General features: G+C 40.1%; 1 protein-coding gene across 1 annotated transcript in view; it reads right to left on the bottom strand.

Annotated features, from left to right (window-relative positions):
• Positions 1-25,542, bottom strand: part of nes (lysophosphatidylcholine acyltransferase 3 protein nessy) — a 56,760-nt gene that overhangs the window by 17,785 nt on the left and 13,433 nt on the right. Inside the window, exons 3-7 of the mRNA XM_070103918.1 lie at positions 23,864-23,986; positions 20,277-20,392; positions 17,254-17,394; positions 8,924-9,064; positions 1,128-1,236 (exon numbers count right to left, since the gene is read on the bottom strand). Coding sequence (XP_069960019.1) covers positions 1,128-1,236; positions 8,924-9,064; positions 17,254-17,394; positions 20,277-20,392; positions 23,864-23,986 — 630 coding nt within the window. The remainder of the gene's footprint in view (positions 1-1,127; positions 1,237-8,923; positions 9,065-17,253; positions 17,395-20,276; positions 20,393-23,863; positions 23,987-25,542) is intronic.

Raw genomic sequence — 25,542 nt, 5'->3', positions numbered from 1 at the left:
TGGAATCCATTACCTGTGAATATAAAAGAAACACTGTCTGTATACAAATTCAAGTCTCTTCTCAAAAATCACCTACTCGCCCACAACTAAATAAATACTGAATAATTATATTTCATAAATTGTATCTCATAAATGTTTCTCATAATTGTATCTCATAAATGTTTAACCTGTGACCCAATCAAACTTTGTTATTTTTTTAATTACATTACCTAACAGAATACTCCATTCTACTGAATGCACAGCAACACAATAAATGACCATATGACCTGTCTTTGTAATACTCATTTGTGTTAAATTGTTATCTGTTTACAATAATGTTTTACCACTGAATCTATCATTGCTTAGTTAATCTTAAGTTAATTTTAAGCCTGCCCGTAATGCTATGCATACAAGGGGCTTTGGCATGTTATACTTTAACTAATGCATTCCTTTGCACTTCTCTTTATCATGTTCAAATTAATAAATAAATAAAGAAATAAAAAAAAGATGGGAATTATCACAGCTGCTCTTTAATGATAACAATTATTTGGGGAAATTCTAAAGAGAAGGCACAAAGGTAGGTGAACAAGTTTAGGAGGGTGAGCAAGGGGTAAATGTATTCTCATATTTGTATGTGGACATGTCAACTGATCTATCTGTGAAAGATGAAGTGAACCATAACAAAGATGAAAAGAAAACAGTAGGTGGAGTATTGAGTGTATATAAAAAGAAAAATTGATCTATGGAAGCAAAAAGAGGAATGTACCATACTTTTTTTTTTACACCAGCCATATCCCACCAAGCAAGGATGCCCCAAAAATGAGGAAATACATTCATCATTCATGTTACATTCCAGAGGGTCATTTCTATTGTGATGTCTGTGTACATCTAGCAAAATGGCTAATAAATGAATGATGTTGAGTATTTCATTATTCTTTGGTCACCCTACTTTGGTGGGAGACAGGGATTAAAAAACGACGACTCACAGTATAAGCATGTGTGAAACATTCATCGTTGTACTAGTTTTCCATACAAATAACTTGTGTTTCAACAAAAATATACAGATAGACACTGGTTATAAGTTGGGGGACCTGCTCCACATTGTGTTAAGCAATGTCTGCTACCTGCACTGAACATCAAGCACTCACCTGATACAATGCAAACTCCTTCAGCAATTAACCAGCAGGAAATGTATTTGTAGAGAGTAATCTTAGCCCAGAGTCCCACCATCACATGACGCTGCCACACTGGCATATCCTGAAAACATTAGTATGAATTGATCAAATTTGGCAATGTGAAGAACACAAGGAATGACTGGAAGAAAACAAGTAGTCACTTTGCTACAATGAAGCCAACTTATCAAATCTTGTACACAACTCAACCCACAAATTTGTTAGTTTCTAAATTTAAGTCCTTCCATGAATAGTTCATTATTTACCAGTTCTTTCTAAATGCACATTTTTTAGGCTTTGAATATGAACTCTTAAGATGAAAATTACCTACTACGTGATTTCATCTAAAATATTCTTTTTTCTTAATTCTTAATAAACCAGCTGTATCCCACCAAGGCAGGGTGACCTAAAAAGAAAAACAAAAGTTTTTCTTTTTAAATTTATACAGAAGGGGTTACTAGCCCCTTTGCTCTTGGCAATCTAATTTTTTTCTCATCAAACCAGCCATATCCCACCGAGGCAGGGTGACCCAAAAAGAAAAACGAAAGTTTCTCTTTTTAACTTTAGTAATATATACAAGAGAAGGGGTTACTAGCCCCCTTGCTCTTGGCAATCTAAAATATATCTAATATATTTACCACTCCCTATCCTCTCTCCTTTTTCAACTCTCAGAAATAACAATATTAACCACATTAGAGCAATGTTAAAAAAGTGAAATTTGAAACACATTAGCCAAAACTGAAAACCAGAATACTGAATAGATAAAATTAAATGGTAGAAGAATCCCTCGCTTTATGCAGTAATGCATTCCATTCTCATGGTAGCTGCTGAAATGCATACCATTCTCATGGTAGGTGCTTTAATGCATTTCATTCTCATGGTAGGTGCTGTAATGCATTCCATTCTCATGGTAGCTACTGTAATGCATTCCATTCTCATGGTAGCTGCTGTAATGCATTCCATTCTCATGGTAGCTGCTGTAATGCATTCTATTCTCATGAAATACATTACATTAACATGTGATATACTTGCGAGTGGTTTCAAGTGTTTGCCTGGTTAACCAGGCTAGTGCTGTTGACAGCCAACTAGTCCACAAAGACATCACGCTTGGTTGATCTAGCACATGATGGAGGTAGTGATCGAGTTTCCTCTTGAAAACTTCTACACTTGTTTTTGCAACATTTCTGATATCAAGTAGCAAATGAACAGCAGAGGCCCATTTATTTCTCCCAACAGAAATTTCCTACCTCTTCAGCTTTGTTTCACTTAGAGCTATGACATTCAGTTTCTTTTTATTAATAGTATTCACAATCAACTCTCTCTTATCATCTGTATGACATCCACGCACATTCAAACACCTTAACTTTAAAATGGTCTTTTGATTTTTTTGTAATTTCTATAGGAGACAGGGTTACTAGCCTCTGAGCTCCTTACAGGTATTTTAGTTGCATTTTTACAACAAACATGGCCTATGGAGGAAGGATTCTTTTTCCACTTTACCATGGAGATGAAAGGAAATACAGGTACCATCCGACTTACGATCGAGTTCGGTTCTGACAAACCGGTCATAAATCGAAATGGACGTAAGTCGAACCTTACTACTGAATATCAACATCACTTTTTGTAATGACTTTATTTTATTGTTTTATTTTGGTATTTCATTTTTTACTTTACTTTTTATGCTGTTAGTACTGCATTTTATACTGTAAGGTTTAGGATAAACACTGTGTACAACACAAACAGGTGTTTATTCCCCAAAAAATTTGGCATAGAAAACACGGTCGTAAGTCGAATGGTCGTATGTTGAGCAGGTCGTAAGTCAGATGGTAGGTGTAGGTATGTGTAATAATGTGTGCAAGGGGCCTGAATATGCAGCAGGCATGTGTGAGCGTGTTTGATAGGACTGAATGGAGACAAATGGTTTTCGGGACTTGACGAGCTGTTGGAGTGTGAGCAGGGTAATATTTTGTGAAGGGATTCAGGGAAACCAGTTAGGCAGACTGGAGTCCTGGAGGTGGGAAGTACAATGCCTGCACTTCAAAGGAGAGGTTTGGGATATTGGCAGTTTGGAGTGACATCCAAACTGTGATATCTGGGCACCTCTACAAAGATAGTGATTATGTGTGAATGATGGTAAAAGTGTTGAATGATGGTGAAAGTGCTGAATGATGGTGAAAGTGTTCCTTTCTTCTTTGGGCCACCTTGCTTTGGTGAGAGATGGCCAACATGCTAAAAAAAAAACTGATGAGTTCTATAAACAAACAAGTACATGTATGTGTACTATGAACTAAGAAGAAGTAGCAAGATATACCTGTCATCAAGATTATAAAATGATACAAATGAATAGATAAGGAAAATTTTCTAAAACCATCAATAACAAATGCCACAGCTATAAACTCAGGAAGAGCTGCCAAAAGAATACTAGAAACTACTACTTCGCAGTGCTAGAACAATGTAATAGTTACAACCATTAGAAATTATATATTTCACAAGAGAGTAATTAATGAAGATAAGACACCACGAGTTTAACTCTGCTCCTGTAACAACAGTTACCACCAAGAGATATACGTATATACTTTTTTAAACAGTGTTTCTTTCAGTGACTTATTTTAGTATTTTCATGTTAATGAATTTATGCTCAAGTGCACAGCCAAACTCTTGTAAAAATGCTTCTTCTTCGGAGGCTGAGTATATTGTCACAGTGTTCATGACCAAGCCTATGTTAAATTAAACATAACTATTGAACTTTATCTTCACTATAAGTTCTAAACATACAGAACTGTTTGAACTGAACCTTACTGAAATTTGGTTCAGTAATTTATATGTATGATGTAAGCTGCTGAATCATCTAATCATCTAGAAAGTTGAAAGTGAACATAGAAAAGAGTAAGGTGATGAGGGTATCAAATGATTTAGCTAAAGAAAAATTGGATATCAAATTGGGGAGGAGGAGTATGGAAGAAGTGAATGTTTTCAGATATTTGGGAGTTGACGTGTCAGCGGATGGATTTATGAAGGAAGAGGTTAATCATAGAATTGATGAAGGAAAAAAGGTGAGTGGTGCGTTGAGGTATATGCAAAGGCAAAAAATGTTATTTATGGAGGCAAAGAAGGGAATGTATGAAAGTATAGTAGCACCAACACTCTTATATGGGTGTGAAGCTTGGGTTGTAAATGCAGCAGCGAGGAGACGGTTGGAGGCAGTGGAGATGTCCTGTCTAAGGGCAATGTGCGGTGTAAATATTATGCAGAAAATTCGGAGTGTGGAAATTAGGAGAAGGTGTGGAGTTAATATGAGCATTAGTCAGAGGGCAGAAGAGGGGTTGTTGAGGTGGTTTGGTCATTTAGAGAGAATGGATCAAAGTAGAATGACATGGAAAGCATATAAATCTATAGGGGAAGGAAGGAGGGGTAGGGGTTGTCCTCGAAAGGGATGGAAAGAGGGGGTAAAGGAGGTTTTGTGGGCGAGGGGCTTGGACTTCCAGCAAGCGTGCATGAGCGTGTTAGATAGGAGTAAATGGAGACGAATGATACTTGGGACCTGACGATCTGTTGGAGTGTGAGCAGGGTAATATTTAGTGAAGGGATTCAGGGAAACCGGTTATTTTCATATAGTCGGACTTGAGTCCTGGAAATGGGAAGTACAATGCCTGCACTTTAAAGGAGGGGTTTGGGATATTGGCAGTTTGGAGGGATATGTTGTGTATCTTTATACGTATATGCTTCTAAACTGTTGTATTCTGAGCACCTCTGCAAAAGCAGTGATAATGTGTAAGTGTGGTGAAAGTGTTGAATGATAAAAGCAGTGATATTGTGTGAGTGTGGTGAAAGTGTTGAATGATGATGAAAGTATTTTCTTTTTGGGGATTTTCTTTCTTTTTGGGTCACCCTGCCTCGGTGGGAGATGGCCGACTTGTTGAAAAAAAAAAATACCTAAATACTACTAGGCAGTCGGATGGTAGACAGCATCCGCCCAGGGAGGTTCTACCGTCAGGCCAAGTGAGTGTAAAATGGAAGCCTAAGTGTTTGTGACTATTTGAGCACTATTTCAGTACCTAATATTAGTGTCAGAACAAAGATTAACTATGAAATCACAAGTACTACTACAAATTTGTATTATCAGAACATAAAAATTATACAAATTAAAAAAAATGAAATAAAAAGGTATATCAGCAACACATATGCTAGTGGCAGTGCTTCATGTTGCCGTCAGATGAGTGACAAGTGCCGACTTTACGGCCTTATATCTCTGCAAGTACTAACTCTAGATTTTTTTTTTTACATTACTTTATGTAAAAAAAATGTCCTCTTCATTTAAAAAAAAAAATTATTTTTCAAAATATTCGGAGCACTGGGCGAGAGAACATAGATCTGCATTTGAACAGTTAAGGGGTTAATAAGAAAAACTTTCATTTTTCTTTTTAGTTCACCCTGCCTTGGTGAAATGTGGAAAGTTTGTTGAAAAAAAAAAATACTAATTTTAACCCTTAAACAGTCCAAACACATATATACATTCACCTGAGCAGTAGTACTACACTCAGTGTAGGACTACTCTGTAGTACTACACTCAGTGTAGGACTACTCTGTAGTACTACACTCAGTGTAGGACTACTCTGTAGTACTACACTCAGTGTAGGACTACTCTGTAGTACTACACTCAGTGTAGGACTACTCTGTAGTACTACACTCAGTGTAGGACTACTCTGTAGTACTACACTCAGTGTAGGACTACTCTGTCCAAACACATATATACATTCACCTGAGCAGTGCCCTGAATATTTTGAAAAAAAAAAAATCTTTTTTTTATAGAAAAAAAAAGAGCACATTTTTTAACTGTTTTAAAATTAAAAAAAGAATTAGGGTCACTACTTACAGAGATATGAGGCCAAGAAGTTGGCACTGGATGCTCACATGACACCAACATGGAGTCCTGCCACTTACACAAGTGTTGCCGATATACCTTTTTTCTGTTTTTCATATTATTTTACATAATTTTTATGTTCTGATAATTACAATTTATAGTAGTTCTTGTCATTTCATAACCATTCTTTGTTCTGACACTAGTATTACATACTGAAATTGTACTCAAATTGTGGCAAACACACTGACAGGTGGACATTTACACCTGCCTTGGCCATTTACTATTGTCTTGGAATATATACAAAGCATTTATATGTCCCAGCAATGTTTTAGATATGTGGAAGTATATAACAATGAGGAGGAGGAGGAGGAAGAGGGGGAGGAGGAGGAGGAGGAGGAGGGAGGAGGAGGGAGGAGGAGAAGGGAGGAGGAGGAGGAGGGAGGAGGAGGGAGGAGGAGGGAGGAGGAGGAGGGAGGAGGAGGAGGGAGGAGGAGGAGGGAGGAGGAGGAGGGAGGAGGAGGAGGGAGGAGGAGGGGGGAGGAGGAGGAGGGAGGAGGAGGAAGAGGGAGGAGGAAGAGGGAGAAGGACGAGGGAGCAGGAAGAGGTAGGAGGAGGGAGGAGGAAGAGGAGGAGGGAGGAGGAAGAGGTAGGAGGAGGGAGGAGGAGGAGGAGGGAGAAGGAGGAGGAGGGAGGAGGAGGAGGAGGAGGGAGGAGGAGGAAGGAGGAGGGAGGAGGGAGGAGGGAGGAGGGAGGAGGGAGGAGGGAGGAGGGAGGAGGAGGAGGAGGAGGAGGAAGAGGAGGAGGAGGGAGGAGGAGGAGGAGGAGGAGGAGGAGGAGGAGGGAGGAGGAGGAGGAGGGAGGAGGAGGGAGGAGGAGGAGGGAGGAGGAGGGAGGAGGAGAAGGGAGGAGGAGGAGGGAGGAGGAGGGAGGAGGGAGGAGGAGGGAGGAGGGAGGAGGAGGAGGGAGGAAGAGGAGGAGGGAGGAAGAGGAGGAGGGAGGAAGAGGAGGAGGGAGGAAGAGGAGGGAGGAAGATGAGGAGGGAGGAAGAGGAGGAGTGAGGAAGAGGAGGAGGGAGGAAGAGGAAGGAGGAAGATGAGGAGGGAGGAAGATGAGGAGGGAGGAAGAGGAAGAGGAAGAGGAGATGGAGGAGATGGAGGAGGAGGAGATGGAGGAGGAGGAGGAGATGGAGGAGGAGGAGATGGAGGAGGAGGAGATGGAGGAGGAGATGGAGGAGGAGATGGAGGAGGAGATGGAGGAGGAGATGGAGGAGGAGATGGAGGAGGAGGGGGGAGGAGGAAGAGGGAGGAGGAGGAGGAGGAGGAGAGGAGGAGGGAGGAGGAGGGGGAGGAGGAGGGGGAGGAGGAAGAGGAGGAGGAGGGAGGAGGAGGAGGGAGGAGAGAGGAGGGAGGAGAGGAGGGAGGAGAGAGGAGGGAGGAGGAGAGAGGAGGGAGGAGGAGAGAGGAGGGAGGAGGAGGGAGGAGGAGAGAGGAGGGAGGAGGAGAGAGGAGGGAGGAGGCAGAGGAGGAGGAGGAGGGGGGAGGAGGGAGGAGGGAGGAGGGGGAGGAGGGAGGAGGGGGAGGAGGGGGGAGGAGGGGAGGAGGAAGGAGGAGGGAGGGAGGGAGGGAGGAGGGGGAGGAGGGAGGAGGGGGGAGGAGGGGAGGAGGAAGGGGGAGGGAGGGAGGGAGGGAGGGAGGGAGGGAGGGAGGAGGGAGGGAGGAGGGAGGAGGAGGGAGGAGGAGGGAGGAGGAGGGAGGAGGAGGAGGGAGGCGGGGGAGGGAGGAGGGGGAGGGAGGTGGGAGGAGGGAGGTGGGAGGAGGGAGGAGGGGGGAGGGGAGGGGGGAGGGGGAGGAGGAAGGAGGAGGAGGAGGAGAATACGTAATCATAATACGTAATAGGAAATAATAAGTTGCCTTGAAGCATGAAAAACAAAGTCCACCCCTGACAGTGACATGATAAGATAACATCTGATAAGATCTGACGTTTGATGAGCATACAAGAGGGTGCAGGGAGGGTGCAGCGATAACACTTGATAAGAAAAGATTAGAGGTGACATTTGATGAGCATCGGCCCTGCTTTGTTTTCACTGGTACACAAACATGTCTGGTTTAGATAGACATGTAAGCAAACACTTTGACATTTATTAGAAAACGTTTCGGTCCTGGGACCTTGATCACTTGCTTACGTGTCTTTCTAAACCAGCTTGTCAGTATTTATTACCAAGGTTTATACCATAAACATGTCTGTCCGACTATTTGTCTGTCTGTCAAGCTCCCTGTCTATCCATCTAGCTCTCTGTCTCAGAGAGAGCCACAAGACTGTGTCATCACCTTTACTCACATCTTCAAGCAGAGTATAGCACTTTGTCTGGACTTTTTGGGTTATCCTAGGTAATTTACACTATGTATACTTGTATTTGTGTGTACCTGTGAGACAGACACACATGCTGAAAGAGATAGACAGATTGAAAGATATAGACAGAGACAGACAAAAACAAAGACAGATAGACAGAGACAGACACAGATAGACAAAGATAGAGGCAGACAGATAGACAGAGGTAGACAGAGATAGATACAGAGACAGATCGACAGACCCTTAATTTGGGGTTAACATCACTTCCCTCTTAAAACAGGAGTGTTAACATGGTGTTTGCAGCACTGTTTGCTCTAGGTGGCGCTCAATTTAACTGGTGCTCCCACAAGGTACTAAGTGGTCCCAGATTTTTTTAATATGGTGCACACCGAGTGTTAAGACCCAGTCTATACGTTTGGGATGCTACGCATAAGGATGTATGTATACGTTTGGACCACTTAGGGGTTAAAAGTGAGTAATAAAAATCAGAAATACAATGACAAAAATCAGTCAAAATAGCCTTCAAAAATGAAGAAGAAATATTGTTTGAAATAAATCTTACATAATATTCTTGTGAAGAGAGGAATGTATCAGGTAGCCAGCTGATTCCCACTTGATAGACAACAAGATAAACTAGACCTGATCCACCACGAAGAAGGCCGGGCACCAAACATGGTGGAAGTTCACATCCAACTAACGTCCCCTGTGAAAATATCGTTTACTTAGTAGACAGAAAAATAAAGGGAGATACATACAATCCTCTTAATACACCTACCATCCGAGTTACGACCGAGTTCAGTTCCGAGAAACCAGTCGTAAGTCGAAATGGTCGTAAGTCGAACTTTACTACTGAATATCAACAAAACATTTTTGTAATGACTTTATTTTATTGTTTTATTTTGGTATTTCATGTTTTACTTTACTTTTTATGCTGTTAGTACTGTATTTTATACTGTAAGGTTTAGGATAAACACTGTGTACAACACAAATAGTTGTTTATTTCCCAGAAATTTGGCATAAAAAACACGGTCGTAAGTCGAGTGGTCGTAAGTTGAGCAGGTCATAAGTCGGATGGTAGGTGTATTTTAAAACTGTGTTGAGTACCAGGAAAAAAAATTATTTTTTTCCATTGTGATTTACCTAATACATTAGTACATCAATAAGATGTATAAATATGATGACAATAATAAAATACTGTATTCTTTAAACTATAAATTGACACCCTTAATATTTAAACACTTTAATTTTATAAATTAATACTGCATGATGCATCACCCTTAATATCATGTATTCATTAAAGACTTTGTGCAAAAGAAAGACAAGGCGTAATATTACTCGTGATTGTTTGTGCCCATTTGCAGTACAGTGGACCCCCGCATAGCGACTTTAATCCGTGCAAGAGGGCTCATTGTTATGCGAAATGATCAGTATGCGAATGAATTTTCCCCATAAGAAATAATGGAAATCAAATTAATCCGTGCAAGCCACCCAAAAGTATGAAAAAAAAAAATTTACCACATGAAACATACATTTTCCTACACACAAAGAGAAGGATACATGCACAATAGTAGAGTAGTACATGCACAATATATATTGTGCATGTACTACTCTACTAAATGAAGAATAAATGACACTTACCTTTATTGAAGATGCAGCAATGACTGATGAGACACTGTGTCCTGGGAGTGCCTTTTCCTCCTGAGTACTGTAGGTCCTGTTTGGCATTTTCTTCCAGAACAGGCCTTATCACACTGTGTATGCCACTACGATTCTTAAATCTCTCAAACCAACCTTTGCTGGCTTTAAATTCACCAATATGAGCACTAGTTCCAGGCATTTTTCCCTGTTCACCTGGGTGTTAGTCAACTGGTGTGGGTTGCATCCTGGGAGACAAGATTAAGGACCCCAATGGAAATAAGTTAGACAGTCTTCAATGACACTGACTTTTTTGGGTTATCCTGGGTGGCAAATCCTCTGGGGTTAATTGTTTCTTGGTATTCTCAATAAGCCACACCAACAACGGTGCTACAGCAGCAGCAGCAGCAGCAGCAGCTGACAGTGCTACAGCAGCAGCAGACGGTACTACAGCAGCAGCAGACGGTACTACAGCAGCAGCAGACGGTACTACAGCAGCAGCAGCAGCAGCTGACGGTGGTACAACAGCAGCAGCAGCTGACAGTGCTACAGCAGCAGCAGACGATGCTACAGCAGCAGCAGACGATGCTACAGCAGCAGCAGACGGTACTACAGCAGCAGCAGCAGCAGCAGCTGACGGTGGTACAACAGCAGCAGCAGCTGACAGTGCTACAGCAGCAGCAGACAATGCTACAGCAGCAGCAGATGGTACTACAGCAGCAGCAGCAGCTGACGGTGGTACAGCAGCAGCAGCAGCTGACGGTGCTACAGCAGCAGCAGCAGCTGACAGTGCAGCAGCAGCAGCAGCAGCTGTACCACCAATAGTAGCGATGGTTGATTGGGGTTTATTATACAACCTGGCCAGCTCGGAAACATGCACTCCACTTTCATACTTATCAATGATCTTTTTCTTCATCTGTATAGTAATTCTCACCCTTATTGCTGTAGGGTTGGCACTAGAAGCTTTCTTGGGGCCCATGGTCACTTATTTTCCAGATAAAATCACCAAAAACACTGTAATAATACGAAATGTTCCGATTGTATGCTTGGATGTTACCGCGGAGGCTGGCTGGTAAACAATGCCACCGGCGGCACATGTGAGGCTGGCTAAGGGCGCACATTGGACGCGTCTCGGACGAAGAGGGGTGAGCGGGTTTTTGAGCGGTATGCGAGGCAAAATTTTTGCGATAAAAGCAAGCGGTATGCGGATTGAACGTTATGCAATGCGTACGGTATGTGGGGGTCCACTGTACAAGGAATTGCGTGTGAACAAAAGTTTCATTATACAGGAGTATGTACATGCACTCAATCTGATGAGTTCAAGTACCTCAAGTCTGAATGTATATAACAACATACAGTGCTAGTCATGGCATTATGCCACCCCCCCCACACATGTATCAAACACAAACACATACCATGAAAGATTATAATATATATATCTTTCTTTCTTTCAACACACCGGCTGTGTCCCACCGAGGCGGGGTGGCCCAAAAGGAAAAACGAAAGTTTCTCCTTTTGCATTTAGTAATATATACAGGAGAAGAGGTTACTAGCCCCTTGCTCCCGGCATTTTAGTCGCCTCTTACAACACGCATGGCTTACGGAGGAAGAATTCTGTTCCACTTCCCCATGGAGGTAAGAGGAAATAAACAAGAAGAACTAGAAAGAAAATAGAAGAAAACCCAAAGGGGTGTGTATATATATGCTTGTACATGTATGTGTAGTGTGACCTAAGTGTAAGTAGAAGTAGCAAGACGTACCTGAAATCTTGCATGTGTATGAGACAGAAAAAAAAAGACACCAGCAATCCTACCATCGTGTAAAACAGTTACAGGCTTCAGTTTTACATTCACTTGGCAGGACGGTAGTACCTCCCTGGGCGGTTGCTGTCTACCAACCTACTACCTAGGTAATATATATATATATATATATATATATATATATATATATATATATATATATATATATATATATATATATATATATTGGCAGTTTGGAGGGATATGTTGTGTATCTTTATATGTGTATGCTTCTAGACTGTTGTATTCTGAGCACCTCTGCAAAAACAGTGATAGTGTGCGAGTGTGGTGAAAGTGTTGAATGGTGATGAAAGTGTTTTCTTTTTGGGGATTTTCTTTCTTTTTTGGGTCACCCTGCCTCGGTGGGAGACGGCCGAATTGTTGAAAAAAAAAAAAAAAATATATATATATACATAAATATAAATATATATATATACATAAATATATATACATATATATACATATATATATATATATATATATATATATATATATATATATATATATATATATATATATATATATATATATATATATATATATATATATATATATATATATATATATATATATATATATATATATATATATATATATATATATATATATATATATATATATATATATATATATATATATATATTTGCACACTTACTGAGGTTTTAATACTTGTTGCTGAGTCCTTTATGCTTAATCACGTCCCTCGGCCGTGTAGGAAGACTCTCACACAAATTCTTGAGGGTTTGAGGAGGCATATTATTCCATTCCTCATGTAGAGTAGCCTCCAGCTGAAGGATGGAACTTATATCCTTGCCCAGTAAACTTCATTTCACTACTGACCAGAGGTTCTCAACAGAGTTTAGGTCTGGGGAATTGCCTGGCCGGTCATTAAAGAACCTCACTTTACAGTCCTTAAGCCAATGAACTACAGATTTCACGGTATGACACTGTGCACCATCCTGCATAAAAGCCGTAGCCCCACACTTTTCAAAAGCCTCAGGTAAATTGTCACAACTGGTTCATATATTGGTTTTTGGGAAACACAATGAGTTCACCAACACCCTGAACAATGAAACACCCCTAAACCACGAGCGAGTCTGGGTGTTTGGTGGTCCCACAGGTGTAGCGTGGGTCTAGCGGGTCACTACCTCTGGGCCGGTACATGTCCCCCACGGTTACAGGTAATGGTGAAGGTTGCTTCATCACTCCAGAGTACGTACTTCAGACCACTGTTGAGGATTCCAGTGAAGATATTTCTTTGCATAATCCAGCCTACGTTTCTTCTGTGCCTTGGAGAGGATCGATTTCTTAACCTAGCGATGACTACTGTAGCCCAGTTCTGACACACATCTGTTAACAGTTCTTACAGAGACCTCTGAGAAAGGATGTGGGTTCTTTTCTTTCAATTCTCTAGCAGTTATCTTAGGTGCACTCTCTAAGTGCTTCTTTAACACATTTAAGGTAAAAACAGATGTCTTTTTCGAGGGGCCAGGCCGAGGTTTGGCAGACGGTAACTTGACACCACCACCAGCCTTGAAACACTGCACCTGTTCCTCACTGAATGCTCACACACACCAACGTTCTCCACTATTTCTTTCATCTGGTGCCCAGCTTTGTGAAGCCCTTTGATTTGAGCTATAGTTTCAGGTGTTAACGACTTCCTTTTACCCATAATCAAACATGTATAGCCCCAAAACCAAAAGGAACACCAGACAAAAGATGGGGCAGATGAGAGACAAAAATGCAACACTTCCTCTCACCATGGCAGCCATGTGAGCACTGAGGAGTCACTGTGGAGTGTGGTGGTAGGTCATGACATCATGCTAACGGCTGCTACCCGGCATAATGCACTGACAGAGAAAGATGCCCCTGTAGGTAGGCCTTTGATTTTCATCATGGCATTATGACGGGGTGCTCACCTGGCATAATGCCATGATTAGCACTGTAAATGTGATGTCACCTTCTGTAGTAAGGTACAACATTTCTGCCATAAAGTAAGCTTTCTAACCTGTCCTGGTTTTAATGAAGAATGGTCTCACTGGAGGCCAAAATAAACAGCTCTCCTATTTTTTTGTTTCTTTTCTGTCTCCATGTGGGTTTTGGATCAAACTAAGTGCTTCTGACACTCCAGTTATCATATTAAATTTGGAAAGTAGAAAAAAAATATGAATATTTCAATCCCTAACTTGGATTCTCTTTTTTTTTTTTTTTAACACAGTGACCATCTCCTACAGAGGCTGGGTAACCACAAAAAAAAAAAAAATCAACATCATTCACTCAAATCACTGTCTTGCCAGTATTGTACTGACATCACAGCTCAGATGTAAGTAAATAAGTTTATTCAGGTATACACAAATACAATTACATAGATTATCATACACAGCATATGTGTAGAGAACCTAGGATAACCCAAAAAAGTCAGACAAAGTGACTTATTTCCATTGTGGGCCTTTAAAATACAGCCTCTCCTCACTCAGCAACGTACTCGTTTACCAACAACTCAAACTTATGACAGGCTCTTTGACCAGCATGCACACTTACATAATGTACATTAAAACTCATTTCCTCTATTCTGTTTTTGTCATGAATCCATTCCAGAAGCATAAGAAATAATGTAAATCCAATTACAGTGGACCCTCAACCAACGGCATTAATCCATTCCAGAGAGCTAGCCGTTAGTCGAATTTGCCGTTGGTCGAATTAATTTTCCCCATAAAAAATAATGGAAATCCAATTAATCCATTCCAGACAGCCAAAATAATTAAAAAAATAATTTTTTTCTACATGAAATATACATTTCCCTACACAGAAAACAATTAGACATGCACAATACATACATAAATAAATACAAAAATTACACTTACCTTTATTGAAGAGTATTGATGAGTGTATCGTTCCAGTCACGGTATTGTGCCTTTTTTGTTATTTATTTTCTTGAACACTCTGGGATTTTCAGAGTGATACATGAGTAAAGGCTTCACTTTGCAATCCTCACTAGCATTTCAACAAAACAAGAAAGTTAGCTTGTCTTTCATAGGCTTGTGTCCTGGGAGTGCATTTTCCTTCTGAGTAATGTAGGTCCTGTTTGGCATTTTCTTCCAGAACAGACCTGTTTCATCACAACTGAACACTTGTTGGGGTTGGAATTTTTCAGCTTCACCATGCCTTATCACACTGTATGCCACTATGATTCTTAAATCTCTCAAACCAACCTTTGTTGGCCTTAAATTCACCAATATGAGCACTAGTTCAGGCATTTTTTCCTGTTCACATGGGTGTTAGTTGACTGGTGTGGGTTGCATCCTGGGGGACAAGATTAAGGACCCCAAAGGAAATAAGTTAAGACAGTCCTCGATGACGCACTGACTTTCTTGGGTTATCCTGGGTGGCTAATCCTCTGGGGTTAATTGTTTCTCGGTATTCTCATTAAGCCACACCAACAATAGTCTCTCCACATCTTCGAGTAGCACAGCTGACAGTGGTGCAGCAACAGCTTACGGTAGTACAGCAGCAGAAGCAGCTGATGGTGTTGCAGCAACAGCTGATGGTAGTGCAGCAGCAGCTGACGGTGTTGCAGCAGCAGCTGACGGTGTTGCAGCAGCAGCTGACGGTGTTGCAGCAGCAGCTGACCATGGTACAATAGTATATTTTGAGAGTATTTCTCACCCTTTTTAGCACTAGAAGCTTTCTTGGGGCCCATGGTGGCTTATTTAGCAGTTACAAGCACTAAAAACACTGGAATAATACCAAATATATCGCAGGTACACTTGGAATTGACCACAACGGCTTATAAACATTGGCACACTGGCTATACATGGAGTCTTGGAGTGGCTTGGCCCTCTCAGGCCGCATGCCATTAGATGAGTTTTTCATCGTTGGTAGAGCCAATTTTTTGACTAAAAAGAGTGCCATTAGACGAATTTGCCGTTACTTGATGCTGCTGTTGGGCGGGGGTCCACTGTAATCGATTCTAGGCGCCTAAAAATATTAAAAAAAAATACATTTTATACAGAATAACTATAGTTTTACATACAGAAAACAATGAGAAATAAATATAAATGACCAATGAAATGGATAAATGAACATTTAACATTTAAGATTTGCCTAAAATGAGACACGGCATTGTCACTGAACATGTTGCTGACACAGCTTGCAACAGCTTTGTTAGGGTGATATTTCTCCACAAAACTTTGCACCTCACTCCACTTTGCACAAATGTCCTTAATTGCTGAAGAAGACATAGTCTCCCCTCTCTCTTCCTCCCTGAACAAGTAACAAAGGCAGACTGAGTCACGAACGTATGAGTGGCCACGTCCCGTGGGCAGGCAGACGTGTCTAGTACAGATGAATTCCGAGCGGATGTACAAAAACGGGGAAAATTTCACTGAAAAAAGTGGTTGAAAACTGAACTGTACAATAAATGGACTTGACGAAAACCAGGGTTCCACTGTATTACAATATACCGTACACTACTGTGTAAACTTTTAAAAATATACTAAAAATGTTATAAATGGTGCAAAGGTGACATTAAAACAATATCAAAGATGGTTGACACAAACCCACTACCATTATAGTATGCTCCTTGCTTAGCAACGAATTTGTTTACCAATGTGGTCTTAGGAACGCAACTTCATCGTTAAATGAAAAAAGGCTGTATTCCAATTTCAAAACAGGGTCGGGAATAAACAATGCAAGCATTCCTGGCACTAAAATAACATTTCCTCTGTTCATTAGTTACGTTCCCTGCTTTACACAAGAATTCCATTTTGACTTTATTCACACAAAAAAATTGAAGAATTACTGTTATGAAATATTGTAATAATTGTATAAATAATATCAGTGCCATCATGAATGCATATTAAACCCACCAGTCGACATGTATTGGATGCGTGATGTGATTTGTTTACTCTTGAACATAGGCAAAAACAGAACATTTCCACTACTCAGAGTTTAAGTTTCAAGCGATTTTCAGTCCTAAAACCAATCAAAGTCATCTCTATTTCTGTATTATATCTTCCATTCTATCAAATGAAACCAAGAAACCATGAACATAACCATAAAAATAATACAAAAATACACCGCAAAGTCACTGTTTTAAACTGAAAACATGGTCGCAGTTTTTTCCTCATTATGCACAGCACGCTGCAGGATTTTTTTATATGGTGCACACTTATCAGACCCATTTTCTCATATCTAGGCCAAAATTTACCGCTCACAGCTTATCTGAGTGAGCTGAATTTACGCCAAAGAATAACACCACAGACCCTGGTTTCGAAGTCATAGAACAATGGCACAGACCCTCAAGTGGTTAAATACCAAGTAAAGCCTTTCCATGTGTGTACATGTCTGAGGAAGGTAAACTCCTGGTGGGAACAAAGTACCCAGGAAAAAAAGATTGCAGGAGAAATCTCATCTATGTTATGTCTTTGAAAGACTCGCCCTTTAATTTAGCACCAACCTTGACAAAATCGAGGTACCGTCGCATCGAGAACTGTGGGCCAACCATAAAAGATGCTGGGAAGTATGTGTGAGCTGCAATTTCTACTAATGTTGGTGTATATGGTAAGGCCGTTTTCTGTTGGTCATTTGATAATTTTTCCTGGAAAAAAATAGACTAATAATAATAACTGACTGCAAAATAAAAGTTCAGAATTTATATTAATAATTTCATACATTACTGGGTTCTTCAATATTCACTAGAAACAGCAATAAATTATCAAGGGCAGTTCATATTATTAAAAATGTAGAGGAAATTTTTGCAGTATTATTTGGGATTAAGCTAAATTAAATATTTGCTGGCATCATTTTTTTTTTCAACAAACTGGCTGTATCCCACCGAGAAAGGGTGACCTAAAAAGCAATTTATACAGAAGGGGTTACTAGCCCTTTGCTCCAGGCATTTTAGTCACCTTTTATGACACACATGGCTTACAGAGGAAGAATTCTTTTCCACTTCCCCATAGAGATAAGAGGAAATAAAGCAGAACAAGAACTATTAATAAAATAGAAGAAAACCCAGATGGGTGTGTAAATATAAATGCATGTATATGCATGTGCAGTGTGACCTAAGTGTAAGCCAAAGTAGCAAGATATACCTGTTATCTCATTTCTGTCTCCATGTGGGTTTTGGATCAAACTAAGTGTTTCTGACACTCCAGTTATCATATTAAATTTGGAAAGTAGAAAAAAAAAGAAACCAGCAACCTTACCATCATGTAAAACAATTACAGGTTTCCGTTTCAACAACTTGGCAGAACGGTAGTACCTCCCTGGGTGGTGGTTGTCTACAAACCTACTACCTTAAAATCTTCAATATAGACAGACAGACAGAGACAGACAGACAGACAGACAGACAGACAGACACACACACACACACACACACACACACACACACACACACACACACACACACACACACACACACACACACACACACACACAGTGAAGAGTAAAGAGGCGGGGCCAGGAGCTGAGTCTCGACCCCTGCAACCACAATTAGGTGAGTACAATTAGGTGAGTATACACACACACACACACACACGAGCTATGACTTGACCCAAACAACCACATATAGGTGAGTAGACAGAGCTTTTTTTTAACACTGGCCATCTTCTACAGAGGCAGGGTGACCCAAAAATGAAATGCTTTCACCATCATTCACTCTATCACTGTCTTGCCAGAGGCACACAGATATGACAGTTTAGATGTCACTCTAAACAGCAAATATCCCATACCCTCCTTTATAGTGAAGGCATTCACATCCTATGCTTCACACCAATATAATTGTGTTGGTACCACTATACTCTCATGCATTTCCTTCTTTGCTTCCATAGATAATGTTCTTTGTCTCCATAGATACCTCAATGAACCACCCACCTTTTTTCCTTCATCAATTCTATGGTTTACCTTGTCCTTCATAAACCTATCCACTAACAAGTCTGCTTCCAAATATCTGAACACATTCACTTCTTCCATACTCCCTCCCTCCAATCTGATATCCAAGTTTTCCTTTAAATAATTCATTTGATACCCTCATCACCTTACTCTTATCTATGTTCACTGTCAACTTCCTTTACACACCTTCCCAAACTTGTCCACTAACCTTCACAACTTCTTTTCAAAATCTCCCAGAAGCACAGTATCATCAGCAAAAAAGTAACCGTGTCAACTCCCATTTTGTATTTTACTCCACATAATTTAATCCCACCCCTCTCCTCAAAACCCTAGCATTTCTTTTACAACCCCATCTATAAATACGTTACTCAACCATGGTGACATCATACATGCCCATCTAAGACCTGCTTTTACTGAAAAGTAATCTCTTTCTCCTACACACCCAAACCTGAGCCTCACTATCCTTATAAAAACTCTTTGCAATATTTAATAACTTATTACCTATTCTATACACTTGCAATGTCTGTCACATTGCTCTCCTATCCACCCTATCATATGCCTTTTCTAAATCCATTAAAGCAATGAAAACTTCCCTACTTTTTTCTAAATATTGTTCACTTATATGCTTCAACATAAACACTTGCTTTACACATTCCCTATCCATTCTAAACCCTCCCTGTTCATCTGCAATCCTGCTTTCTGTCTTACCCCTAATTTTTTCAATAAACCTACCATACACTTAACTTAGTATACTCAGTAAGCTTATTTCACTATAATTTTTACACTCTCTTTTGTCCCCCCTCCCTTTATATAAAGGAACTATGCATGCTCTCTGCATGCATAGATACCTTCTCCTCTTTCATACATTTACTGAACAAAAGTAATAACCACTCTAAAACTATATCCCCACCAGCTTTTAACATTTTTGTCATGACCCCATCAGTTCCAGCTGCTTTACCCCCTGTCATTCTACCCAATGCCTCATGTACCTTCCCCATATTCACATCCAGCTCTTCTTCACTTCTAAAAGATGTTATACCTCCCTGGCCAATGTATGAAATTACTGCCTACTTCTCTTCACTCAATTTGACAGTTCCTCAAAATATTCCTACCATCTTCCCAATACCTCTAACTCTCTACCTACTAACTCCCCTATTCTGTTTTTAACTGTCAAATCCATTTGTTCCTTAGGTTCTCTCAACCTATTTATCTCACTCCAAAACTTTTTCTTATTCTCGGCAAAATTTGTTGAAAGCAGCTCACCTACTCTATCATTTACTCTCCTTCTGCATTCCCTCATCACTCTCTTCACCTCTTTTTCACTCTATATATATTTTATTTTTCAACAAACCGGCCTTATCCAAACGAGGCAAGGTGACCCGAAAAAGAAGAAACGTTTTCATCAAGTTTTTCTTCTTTTTTGCATTTAGTAATTTATAGAAGAGGTTACTGGCCCCTTGCTCCTGGCATTTTAGTCACCTCTTACAACTCATGGCTTATGAAGGAAGGATTTTTCTCCACTTCCCCATGGAGAAGACATAATAATGAATTACAGTAATGATACAAAAGAAAAAATGAATGTCTTACAGGATCTTTCCTTCCATCATATACATCGTAAGTGAGTGCAATGAGTCGTAAAGTCAGCACACAGTGAGGCATACTCCATTTGATGTCGTATGTGTCTGTTCCTGTCATGTAGTAACCTGCAATATCAAATCTCATTAATTTCATGCCATTTAAAGCAAAGAATGAAGTACAGAGAAACCTGTCATTAATGGACTAATAGGGAGGAAGGGGTGTATGATGGTGCCAATTTTCTACAATGCCAAATTATGAAATTAACATTTCATGATCACCTAGTTGTCTTGTGAAGTAGTGGATTTGGTCAACCGATGCAGAAAACAACCAGACACTATGAATATGGTCATTGAAACCTGTAGTACTTTACATAATTTCCAGTAATTTTACTCATCTTTCATGATGGAGAGATGAGGTGTAAACTGCTGTGACTGATAGTGGTGACACAGAATAACTTTTATCTAAATCAGAGGAACTGTAAAGCTCTACTAGAGGAAATAATATAGATGGCTGACAAAATGCACATGGCTGAGATGATGTTGAAAGAGGGACAGGTTCAAAAAATGTATCCAGTTTCTATTGTTTACCTCAGTGATGATGCCCATTATGATACATTCTCTGAGAATTCCTAAGTGTTAATAATGAGCCTTCACTTTTTTCAGAGAGTCAGTGTACTTAATGAGAACATCAATCACACTTCATACAACTGACAGTTTTGGTGGCCTCTCAATCTCATCACCATCATCACTGTCCTTTGCTGAACATACAGCCTGATGTTATCTCAGTGTCTTTGCAGAACTTACAGCCTGGTGTTCTCTGAAGTGTCTTTGCTGAACTTACAGCCAGGAGTTCTCTGAAGTGTCTTTTCTGAACTTACAGCCTGGTGTTCTCTCAGTGTCTTTGCTAAGCTTACAGCCTGGTGTTCTCTCAATGTCTTTGCTAAGCTTACAGCCTGGTGTTCTCTGAAGTGTCTTTGCTGAACTTACAGCCAGGAGTTCTCCGAAGTGTCTTTTCTGAACTTACAGCCTGGTGTTCTCTCAGTGTCTTTGCTGAGCTTAGAGCCTGGTGTTCTCTCACTACTGAATCATTTAACATTAATCTCGACATTCATGGTCATCTTGAAAGGCATAAATCGATTAATGAATCTTAACAGTTTTACAAAGGGGCACTCCTACCTTACATATTTACCAACTTTTTTCACCAAGATATTTGAGGAGGTAGCTCATGGTAATGAATATGATATTCTGTGTGGGGACTTCAGTAAAGCTTTTGATAGAGTTCCACATCAAAGGCCACTGAGGAAAATTAAGGCACACGAAACAGTAGGAGAAATTTTTTCCTGGGTAGAGGCGTGGTTGACAGATAGGCAGCAGAGGGTCTGCATCAATGGGGAGAAATCAGAGTGAGGGCACGTCATGAGTGGTGCTCCACTGGAGATCAGTGTTAGGCCCTTTGTTGTTCACAATTTATATAAACAACATTGATGAGGGAATAAATAGCGACATAAGCAAGTTTGCTGATGACATAAAACAGGTCACCTAATTCATTCTAATGAGGACATTAGAGCACTCCAAGAAGATTTGAATAGACTGATGCAGTGGTCGGAGAAGTGGCAGATGCAGTTTAATATAGACAAATGCAAAGTTCTAAACAATGGACAAGAAAATAATCATGCCACATATAAACTAAATAATGTAGAGCTTAATATTACTCAATGCAAAAAGGATTTGGGATTTCTGGTTAGCAGTACTCTAAAACCAAGACAACAGTGCATAACTGTTCTCAATAAAGCAAACAGAATCCTTGGTTTCATATCAAGGAGCATAAATAATAGGAGTCCTCAGGTTGTTCTTCAACTTTATATATCTTTGGTTAGGCCTCATTTAGATTATGCTGCACAGTTCTGGTCACAGTATTACAGAATGGATATAAATGCACTGGAGAATGTACAAAGGAGGATGACAAAGTTAATCCCACGTATCAGAAATCCTCCCTACGAGGACAGACTAAGGGCCCTGAATATGCATTTTCTAGAAAGGTGTAGAATTAGGGGGAATATGATCGAGGTGTATAAATGGAAAACAGGAATAAATAAAGGGAATGTAAATAGCATGCTAAAAATATCTAACCAAGACAGGACTCACAGCAATGGTTTTAAGTTGGAAAAATTCAGATTCAGGAAGGATATAGGAAAGCACTGGTTTGGTAACAGAGTTGTGGATGACTGGAACAAACTTCCAAGTACCATCATAGATGATAAGACATTGTACAGTTTTAAAAATAGGTTGGATAAATACATGAGTGGGTGTGGGTGGGTGTGAGTTGGACCTGACCAGCTTGTGCTATTAGGTCTGATGGCATGCTCCTTCCTTAAATGGATGTGGTCTGACCTGACTAGTGGGTCACTGGTTTAAGCCAGGAGGTGACTTGAACCTGCCTCGCATGGGCCAGTAGGCCTGCTGCAATGTTCCTTCTTTCTCATGTTTTTATGTTCTTATCCATGGGTGCACTTCCAGCCTTGCCAAAAATCTTCACATTACTAAAGCCACGACAAGTATAGAAGCGCCCAAACCAACCATCGCTTCCTTGAAATTCTATGTTCATATACATTGCTGTCCTATGAGCAGCAGAGTGAAATCAACACCACAAGCATTAACACCAAAAGAGCATTGTTGAACACACCATTTATGTATTGCTTCTTCAAGATTTTCATCATGGGCCATTTTCAAATATTTTGTAGGACCAACTGTTGAACCTTTATTGCATGAATCTACACTGAACTTAAGAGCATAGTCTATAAATCTGTCTTTGATTCTACAGATATCTGACATGTTTCTTAACATCAAATGCCTCACATACATGTGCCACTGATACCTCAGACTTAACCTTCTTTATTAATTTAAGTTTCTCCACAACACTTAAAACCACACATTCCTTGGCACTGCTACTTTTTAGAAGCCATTCTTAATTGCACCTTACTTAATATATTAATAAAGTCACAAAAAATGCTCTAAATCCAGTGAAAATCAGAGACTGAATGATAAGTGTATGTGAAAATGAGCACAAACAATAAACTGGCATAAGTGATCGACACCTCAGACAACACTAAAAACAGACAGGTCCTGGTAGTGGCAACTTTGGTCTGTACCGGACAAATGTCAGAATTAAGAGACCTGACCCAATACTTCAGAAGACAACCTGACACTATTGCTATGAGCAAAATGTGCAATTACAGACATTTGTCCATTCTGTCCGATTATCTGGACACCTGTCCAGCAAATTTTGTTGTCCGCCCTAGCAGAAAAACAGGCACCTGTGTGTTAGCCAACTGTTGTGAGTTGCATCTAGGAAACAATGTTAGAAACCTCCACTCCTGAAATGTCATATTCTGTGTAAGTTAATTAACTCTAGTAGTTACTGGAAGTATTTTAAAAGTCAGTAACAGGCATCCTTGCACTTAATGTTAACTAGAAATATAATGAATAAAAGCTAATGAACACTTGTCTAGACTACAGGAATAAACTAGAGTATTATACAAAAAAAATTACCTCCATATTGAATGGAAGAGTGTCATGTTAGTTTCAATAATAACTTACCAACAAGAAGATATGTCATCTGGAAGATGAAAGAAATAATGACAGACTTGAGAGTGCCACTTATAAACTGAAGTAAAAGCCATGTCACTATAACACACACAGCTGAGTGCATTACATTCTCACCTGCAGAAGTTCAAATAAATTAAAATGGATATTGTAAATAAATGGTTCAGAGAACTGATAGGATGAAGAATTAGAGACTTGGGTATCTTTAGTGGGGAAACATTTCACCAACCAGTGGTGAAAACATTACTCCAACCAGTGGCTAAAACATTACTCTGACCCGTGGCAAAAACATTACTCCAACCAGTTGTGAAAGCATTACTCCAATCAGTGGTGAAAATATTACTCCAACCAGTGGATGGAGTAATGTTTCGATAATAAAGATACCCAAGTGTTGCATAAAATGGATATTAATAAACTTTTAAGTAAGGACTAGCCCATTCTGATATTGGATATCTGTACCTCTTGTCCCAATCCACGTACACATTAGAAACATTCTTGCAGGAGTAAATAAATAATTGGTCACCTTGAAGACATATGTGACCCACAATATTTAAATATCAGAACACAAAAACATTAAGTAAATAAATACAGTGGACCCCGGTTTACGATATTATTTCATTCCAGAAGTATGTTCAGGTGCCAGTACTGAACGAATTTGGTCCCATAAGGAATATTGTGAAGTAGATTAGTCCATTTCAGACCCCCAAACATACACGTACAAACGCACTTACATAAATACACTTACATAATTGGTCGCATTGGGAGCTGATCGTAAAGCGGGGGTCCACTGTGTATATATATCTTCTTCTTTCAACAAACCAGCCATATCCCACTGAGGCAGGGTGGCCCAAAGGGAAAAATTAGTTTCTCTTTGTACATTTAGTAATATATACAGGAGAAAGAGTTACTAGCTCCTTGCTCCCGGCATTTTAGTCGCCTTTTACAACACGCATGGCTTACGGAGGAAGAATTCTGTTCCACTTCCCCATGAAGATAAGTGGAAATAAACAAGAACAAGAACTGGTAAGAAGATAGGAGAAAACTCAGAGAGGTGTGTGTGTATATATACATGCTCGTACATGTATGTGTAGTGTGACCTAAGTAGAAGTAGCAAGACGTACCTGAAATCTTGCATGTTAATGAGACAGAAAAAAAAGGCGCCAGCAATCCTACCATCATGTAAAACAATTACAGGTTTCAGTTTTACACTCACTTGGCAGGACGGTAGTACCTCCCTGAGTGGTTGCTGTCTACCAACCTACTACCACAGGATGGTAGTACCTCCCTGAGTGGTTGCTGTCTACCAACCTACTACCACAGGATGGTAGTACCTCCCTGAGTGGTTGCTGTCTACCAACCTACTACCATAGGATGGTAGTACCTCCCTGAGTGGTTGCTGTCTACCAACCTACTACCACAGGACGGTAGTACCTCCCTGAGTGGTTGCTGTCTACCAACCTACTACCACAGGATGGTAGTACCTCCCTGAGTGGTTGCTGTCTACCAACCTACTACCACAGGATGGTAGTACCTCCCTGAGTGTTTGCTGTCTACCAACCTACTACCACAGGATGGTAGTACCTCCCTGGGTGGTTGCTGTCTACCAACCTACTACCTAGGAAATTGGATTCATTTATAATTAATAAAATTTGGAAAGAATTTAAGATACATTA

The sequence above is a fragment of the Cherax quadricarinatus genome, chromosome 88 (assembly GCF_038502225.1).
Source record: "Cherax quadricarinatus isolate ZL_2023a chromosome 88, ASM3850222v1, whole genome shotgun sequence".
Lineage (NCBI taxonomy): Eukaryota > Metazoa > Arthropoda > Malacostraca > Decapoda > Parastacidae > Cherax > Cherax quadricarinatus.
Note: the sequence above shows the minus strand (reverse complement) of the source record. Positions and strands in the feature narration are given on the sequence as shown.